This window comes from Lottia gigantea, assembly GCF_000327385.1.
Source record: "Lottia gigantea unplaced genomic scaffold LOTGIsca_4, whole genome shotgun sequence".
Lineage (NCBI taxonomy): Eukaryota > Metazoa > Mollusca > Gastropoda > Lottiidae > Lottia > Lottia gigantea.
In genome coordinates this window covers 1,567,148-1,575,384 of record NW_008709379.1, presented here as the reverse complement: position 1 = coordinate 1,575,384, position 8,237 = coordinate 1,567,148, and the positions used below count along the sequence as shown (strand labels likewise).

The window sequence follows — 8,237 nt, the reverse complement described above, 5'->3', positions numbered from 1 at the left end:
TGACATATGGATGCCGAAAGACTGAAAAGAATGTTTATATAACGTGCCATTGCTTAATTAAAAATAGCATGTAAAATTTTGACAATTTTCATCAGTAAAGGCGACATGATTGTTTAAATTTTTCTCTGGTTTAAGCTCGGATTTACCTGCCGATTGAAAAATAAAGCACCCAAATAAAGAAGATAGACAGGGTCAAAGATCGTGGTGTAATTTGTTGACTAAGGAAGATGTTTTGTAAATATGACGGTCAATGTTCTTAAAGCCTTCATCCCTTGGGTTTAGTCTTACAATACCCTTATCCACCTGTTTTCTTCGCATGTGGTACGGCAGAAATTTCTATATTTTTGTTAGGGATGGACTTCAGCTTTTGTTTTGATCTATCTCCAGTCATGTTCCTAATATTGGTTTATCTTTTTTTAGGGGAGGGGTGAGACATAGCTCTAGATCATACAGACTACAAAAACAGCCTTTGTGCCAGTGCTATCGGGTAACAATCTGAAAGCAAGTTGGATAAACAATAATGAGGCTTAAAAAGCTCCCTATTGGAACTAAACCCAAATCAATATAGAATTAAGAATAGTAACGAATTTGACTATTTAATTTTAATAAATTGATATCTTGAAGGAAATTTCGGTCTGAAGGAAATTCCATTCTCTAAACTTGAAGAAATGCAAACTTTGAAGAGTTAAAATATTCCTTGAGGGAAAATTCCAACTTTAAATTTATACAAGCCCAATTAAATAACATTTAGAAAAGGAAAAGGAAACGATGAAATTTTTCCGGTGAAAGATGTGTCAGATGATTGGCCTATGTGAATTTATTATTCCGAATCACTTGATAATTCGATAGTTGTGCAACATCTATCCGTGTAAAGGGAAGCAACTCTTTAATCAAATGTATACAGTCAGAATACAGCTATTTCACAGCATTGACACAAACCCTTAAGAAAAATTTGCCCCCCTCCCCTCCCCCCTGAAAAATTTAGATGACTATAGTTGAGCTCCCTTGTACCCCTTTACAGAGAAAGTGCCAATGGTTCATAGGCCATCCTCAGAGAGTAATTAATGTACAATATCGGATATAACGGCGTATTATAGACACCCTGCTAAGTCTCAACATAGATATCCTATAAATAACTCAGTGGTCTCAAAATGGTCAAAGGGAAGTAACTCTTTTTTATGACCTACTTTAACCCGGAAGTGGGCTTAAATGAAAACAAAGTTTTTTTTAATAATAGATCTATTATGACTGATATTTGATATGAGTGATTAATAATATAAAATGGATAAAGAGAACCATAGTTTACGAGAGGGATTCTTGCTTGTTCAGGTTAGTAGCTCTTGAACCGCAGTTATACAATTTTTGTGGTCATTAGGTTTCTTGACAACGCCTCTTTGCTCCAAAAAAACAGATGTTTGTGTCTGGCTAAAAAATTATGATTTTCTTTGTTTTAGGTGTTACAAAAATAGTCTACATTCAGGGTTAGATTCGAAGCTTTATCTAGACTAGATAGGCTTGCTCTTAATAAGCCTTATGAATGTAGGCTATAGACCTATAAGCTTGTCATTTCAGGTTGCCTCATCTCTGTTGCAATGCAATGTAATTAAGCATTAATAATTAACCCATTAATTATTTAATTATTCAGTGTCATTTATTGACTAATTCTATTACTGTATTATTGTCTATATACTAGCCTATAGTATGAATATATGATTCTGAAACTGATGACAGTGTCTGTCAGTGTCAATATCTCATTAACCATTACAGTATCTGCTTTAGGACTTTAGGTTTATTTCAAATAAATAGATATAGGGGCCTAATTGTGTACTAGACATTTGATTTAAACAATATTTATTTTCTATTTAAAATATCAATTACAATACAAAATATAACTGAATTCAGAAACAAGAACATGAATATGTAAATCCGTCTCCATTTGGCCAAGCAACATCTCAGCGCATCAGTTATATTTGAGACTATTCTTAATACTCTAACATTATTATTTAAAATTGATGTGTGCTAAAATAGCAATTCAGAAACAAATCATATTAATAAGTATACCAGTACAATCGAGCACAAACCAAGCTTGTATAAGTATTTCATTCTTGATTTGAATTCAACAGGCCATGATAGCTGATTATATTAGAGCAAACAGAGATGAGTTTCATATTCATACAATAATTGTTCTGGAAGACTGAGCAATGCATAGTTTATTTATGTTATGGTTAATGCTGTGTCAGACTGTCTGTTCTAGTTAAAATATTTCTCTCTACAGCAGATATTGACTTTACACTGTCTCATCTAGTACTCTTGATTTGTCTGTAATAGGTCAGGGTAATACCTTCGGATTTTTCAACACGTTTCCCTTGTTAGTGATGCAAAGGAACTGACATGCGTCTATTCATTCAGATGGGTTAATTAATTGAAGTCGCTTGTGCTACAGGCTGTGCACATTAAAGATCCCTCAACAGTTGGAAATAAAAAAAGATTAGGCTAATGCAGCTGTTGTGGCAAAATTTCACTCATTGCACACTGCATGACATTGCCCTATTCATTAAACCAATTAGATACAGGAAGGTATGACTGAAAACTTCATTCATTTCATTTATTTGTCTGTATTTGCCAGATCTATAACATTCTACTGGTTTTTTTTTTTTCAGAATATCAGTAAGAAATGGAAAGTAAGATGGTTCATTCTAGAAGAAGAAACTTTGTCCTGTTTTCACAAGAGAAAAAGAAATTTGATGATAGAGATATTTCCATTGAAGGGTTGTGCAATAGTTTGTCCCTGTACAGATGAACCTGAGTTAAATCCTCAAGTTAGTATGAAATAGAGCAGATGTTTTATCTCTAATGTAAACTAACACCCTATTTCCTATATATTGAATATACAATCTTCAAACTACCAAATACATCATACAGTCTCATATTTATTGGATAAAAGATTAGCATTTGGATTACGAATCTATTCATGAACAAATAAAATCCCTATAGGGTATAGAATCAAAAATAACAAACTAATCTATTAAACCACTGAATGTATGACATGAAATCATTTATATGTATGTACCGAGCACTGAAATACCATAGAAGGCAGTTTCCAAGCAGTCAGTCAGAGTTCTCTTGTTGCCATAAACACTGAAATGATATTATGTTTTATGCCTTGTTTCAGTGTCTAGTAAAACTGTGTATACCCACTGGTGAAGAGATTATGTTGTTAACAGCCGGGGTAGAAGATAGAGATGGTTGGGCTCATGCTATTGGTGCTGTCCTTCGTTCACTCACTTCTTCTGAAGAGGTAAGCACAAATTCAAAATAGCAATCTGTTCATCAGGATTTGTAGCTTTTTCATATCTCAATGTAGTACTTGAAATGCTATAATGTATATGACTAGATGTGTAGGTGCTCTGTGTATATTTATACTCCACCAAAGAATCAAAATATTAGTAGGTTATTAGCCTGAGGAATAATGAAAGTAAATTTTGACCTATTGACTAGTTATGAATGCCCTTCCACACAACTTCATGATATATCCCCAAGAAATCACTATTACCAAGGGAAGTCATCTTACCGTAACCTTGTTAAGTGCTGCTGCTGGGATTTCTTTGTAAGCTTATATGATGTTTGATTTTCAAACATTTAATATTCAAAACAATATCAATTTATTGACCGATCACTTGAAACAGTAAACTCTGTCAAAACCTTGGTAATATTGACCCTGTTCTATCTTAATCTTTATGTTGTGTTTTAGAGATCACCTCATAAGATGCCATTCAGAGATTTCAGAGCCTATGCAAATGTCAGGTAAGAAGCACTCCATTATACATCTTTGATGCTCTGTACTATTGAGACATAGGTAATATTTGAGAATGGCTTGTGTTTATGATCTAATAGAGTTTTCTGTAAAGCTAAAAAGAGATGGCATCCCCTTCATGGCAATATTCTTTGATATTTTGTGGAATTTTCCATTTTCACTAGTTTTTTTGGTTGCATTTTAAACTTCTAGATAAAAAAGAATGGGATTGTCTAATTTGACATTATTTTTCCAGTGAAATAATCGGTGCCATACAGGAACCAGGAGCTGGTATAGAAACTTCAACACATGTTCGTGGCAGCAATGTTTATAAAAACTGTTTTAAAGGTAAGTATTTTTTGATAAATGATAAAAGAAAAGACAACCATCCATATGGTACGAACCAAGTTTTGCAAGGATGAAACCTTGTACCAGTTGGTTTTAAGCATTGATCATTTATGCTCGTATACAGATGAATTTTTAATACTGTGGTATTTAAATGGTTACTGCTCTTTACTATTTGAATATTTCAATATTTTTTTGTGGACAACAGCTTCAACTCTTATAATTTCTTTATATTTTTTACTTTAGGAAGTGACATAGTTGATTGGTTAATGAGATGGTCAATTGTTCGTAACCGCGGTAACGGTGCCGCTATGGCCCAGACATTGTTAAAACTAGGTCATTTCCAGGAAGTAGACTTACATGATGGTAGTGGAGGAGTCAGCACCAATTTTCATGATAATGATAAACTCTATAGATTTGTAAGTAAATTTCTTACATGAATAAGAGCCATTTTACATTGTCCTTATAGATACCCTGATAATCAAAATACTGAGGTTATTTTATTCTACCAAGTTTTGGATTTTGACCCACAGTCATTGTCCAACCCTTCCTTGATGTTGATCTTTGCCAAAAATAGACATAAGGGCTTGTCATGTCAGTCAGTCATGTCTGGAAAATATGACCAAATCAAAAACCCTACAACATACTTTTAGGTATAAATGCATCATCAGGAAATCGTGGGAAGATTTGATATATATATATTGTCAATTATTTACTTCCAGTTGGCCATCCTTGTTTCCTCTTTTGAGTACTGCAAGTATTTAAATTGAAGATATTTGTTAAATGAAAGGCTGTGCCAGTACAGAATGATTATCAGAATTATTTTCATATATTATAATGGTTTTTTTCACTGTCAATGACCATTGTTTAAAAAAATAAATCAAAATTTACACCCTCAAAATTTTCCTAAAACAATATGGGAATTTTATTGTGTGGAAAAATTCATTTTTTGTGTCAAATGGGACCGTGAAATTTCTTGTATTTCCCATTTTCATTAATATTTATAGTTGGTTAATGAAAGTATAACAGGTTGATACAATGAGTAATTTGAACTTCCTTATCAATGTTAGTTGACAAGTAATATATATGTTGATTAGTAAATTATAATCCACACTTCCTTATGAAACTTGTTGTCAATTCTTTAATTAATCTTTCCTATTCCTTATCTCATTCATTCATTCATTCTCATGCATTCTTTTTCATTCTTTCATTCATTCATTCCAAACTTGTAATGTTAGAACTGCAAATTTTACCCAATGTTTCAATGGGTAAAAATGATTTTCATTCATTCCATTTATTTATCCATGCATGTTGATTGTTGAGAGCTCTTTTGCAAAGTGCTGGAGCAGTTCATAAGCTGTACCCACCTCATATTACTCCTTTCCAGATTGCCATGCCTTTCCTTTATATTATTCATTTCAATTTACAATCATTCAATTACAGACCTCCATTAACCTAGGAGCTAAACGTAACAGTTACTATGACAGCACAGACAGTGAGTCGAGCTCTTCAGAAGAAGAAGATGAAGGTGAAAAAGATGAACAAAAAGAACGTTTGAAAAAAGGAAAAACCATTAAAGAGGCTTTCCTATTGAAAAAGGTAAAACATATAAAACTTAAAAACAAAATCTTTTAAGATTAAAATGCTGTGGAAGGTTTTGAAGGTTGACGGTGTCAACAAACCAAACCAAACACTAGCCAGGGCCATTGGGCCATTCCTGGCCCACCTCTTAATTAACAGTCTGGGGAAAGGTCCATGGGCACTCCATGAATATTTCAGAAAGGCACATCTCATTCCCCCCTCCCCTTTCAGGCATTGTCAATGCTGTATTGTATGTTTTTTTTAGAGAACTCTACGTAAAGGTTGGAAAGTAATAAAAGCTACATTAAGAGATAATCCTGCTCATCTTCAGTATCAAAAAGCTGCCCACTCTGTTGTAAGTATTTCATGTTAAACAGTTAGTTCTTATTGCAAAGCAAATAGCCATTAATATTACAACCCTTAATCAATATATAGATTGGACTGTTTATTTTTTCATTCTCTACTCTTATGGAAGATTTTTGAGATTTGCAAACTCTTCTTGCTGACCTTATTATTGTATTTTTATAAAAGTATGTTTTTAATATTTTGTAAATCAATTAAAGAATCAGATGTCATATATTTTAACACAGTTGATATGTTTTTTCATTGTTTGTTGCTATATTCTAGGTAAGTGATAATAAAGCTGGTACGATAATGTATTTAGAGAATGGTACAATAACAGAATCTTCAAAACCTCCTGTAGATAAAGGTAATTTGATAACATCCAACTAATAGAATAAGACACAATTTATGGATTTTGTTACTTATGCAGGGACTGAAGTTTTCAAAATTTTTCATTGAGGAAACCATTACAATTTTCAGTCAGACTTCTTATACTTCTATTTACAAACCTTTTATAATCCTTTCAAATTAAAAAAAAAATGTTATTCTGTGAAAATTGCATTAATTCTTTAAACATGTATGTATATGAATGTGTTGAATATTTGATTACCAGGTATTATTTTATTTCAGGTGGTCTAGGCAGAAGTAAAGGAGCACGATATCGTGTTTATATTAAAGATGGTCAGGGCAAGTCTATAACTCTCCAGTACAAAGATGAACAGGAGTCATGTGAATGGTTACCTGTATTAAAAACATCCACTGCCAGTTCCAAACCTGATAACAAGGGGAATGATAAGCCAACTTTAGATGGCTAATAGGGACAAGAGCAATTATAGATTCTAGGACACCTGGCCTGTAGTCAGAAACATCATAACTTTGATATAGTCATAAAAAAGATACTGAGAATTCTTTGTTTCTGTATGAGCCAATGAGTTATATTTTTTTAAGATATTCGTGAAATACTAATTAATGTTACTGCAAAAGTTTTAATCTTATTGACAACAGGCCAGACCTCAATTTATTTTAAGATTTCTTTATCGAAAAATGCAAGGACAAGTTCCTGTAAGATTCTACTGCTGAGGTTTGTGGCCTGTTGAGATAGTCCCAATTCAAAACCGACCAAAATAAAAAAAAGTAGCCTGGGGCCTTATTCTCAAAATCCTAATGTAAGATAGTTGTAGTGTTCCAATCATCTGATTGGTCAATCACGAAAATGGAATTTAAATTTAGTTAATTATCCAATCAGATTACTGTATTATTATGAAATCTTGAATTTCTTTCAGTTAAGATTTTGAGAATAAAGAACCTGGTTTTTAGGTGCTTTAATATGAAATCTAGTCTTCCAAGTATAAAGTAGCCTGTTGTTTTTCAATAATTGATTTTAGGAGTAGCCTATTGTGTAGTATGGTGATAGTTATTTGTTTATGTTGTTATCATCAGTTTAGCAGTTGAGTCTGTTAAGAAATAGTCTCTAACCTAAACTCTTTGACAGAAAGTTTAACTGTTAGCTGCTAAATAGAAACTTGTTGACTCTTACAGTGGCGGGGCCAAAAGGGGGGGCAGAGGGGGCAGGCGCCCCCCCTCACAGCCCCGAAAGCAAGTTTTTCGGGCAAAAATCTCACAACTATATTAGAAATTCGGGCAATCTCAGATATTTCACCCCCCCTCGGACATAAACCTGGCCCTGCCACTGGACTCTTAGTTAGACTCTGATAGATCTTTTGACGGCTTTCTGGGATATAGAAACGTGTTGACTCTTTCAGATATTTTTACTGAATTTAGATGACATATACATAAAGTTAAGCTCAGGTTGACTGGCAATTCAATTCATAGTCAAAACTGTTCTATCGCAACCAACAACAGTCGAGGTTGACTGAGTGATTCATTGAAATATCAGTTGCCCTAGATTTTGCCAGTCATGAAGGTGTTCTAACCAAAAGCCCTTGCTAAAGACCCGGTGTTTTAGCCACTAATGATCCAATAGGCCTAGTGCATTCTCAATGAGATATATCTTGGTAGCTATTTTTGGCAGCATGCTATTATTTCTAGATATAGTAGATGTCTTGAACCCTATAATCTGACTTTGATAACATTTTTTTAGATGTGATTTTTATTAACTTTTCCAAAAGGAGATTTCCATACCTAATATTCCAGTGTGTTTAATAGTTATTCTGTG

At 33.3% G+C, this 8,237-nt stretch overlaps 1 protein-coding gene across 1 annotated transcript; it reads left to right on the top strand.

Moving 5' to 3' along the window:
* Window positions 1-1,281: 1,281 nt before the first annotated feature.
* Window positions 1,282-6,876, top strand: LOTGIDRAFT_153656 (hypothetical protein; the record flags this gene model as incomplete). The annotated part of the gene is made up of 10 exons (XM_009059679.1): window positions 1,282-1,329; window positions 2,661-2,819; window positions 3,173-3,298; window positions 3,752-3,804; window positions 4,050-4,141; window positions 4,385-4,557; window positions 5,582-5,737; window positions 5,985-6,074; window positions 6,347-6,428; window positions 6,692-6,876. The coding sequence occupies 10 exons, from the start codon at window positions 1,282-1,284 to the stop codon at window positions 6,874-6,876; spliced, it is 1,164 nt and encodes a 387-aa protein (XP_009057927.1).
* Between the last annotated feature and the right edge of the window lie 1,361 nt (window positions 6,877-8,237).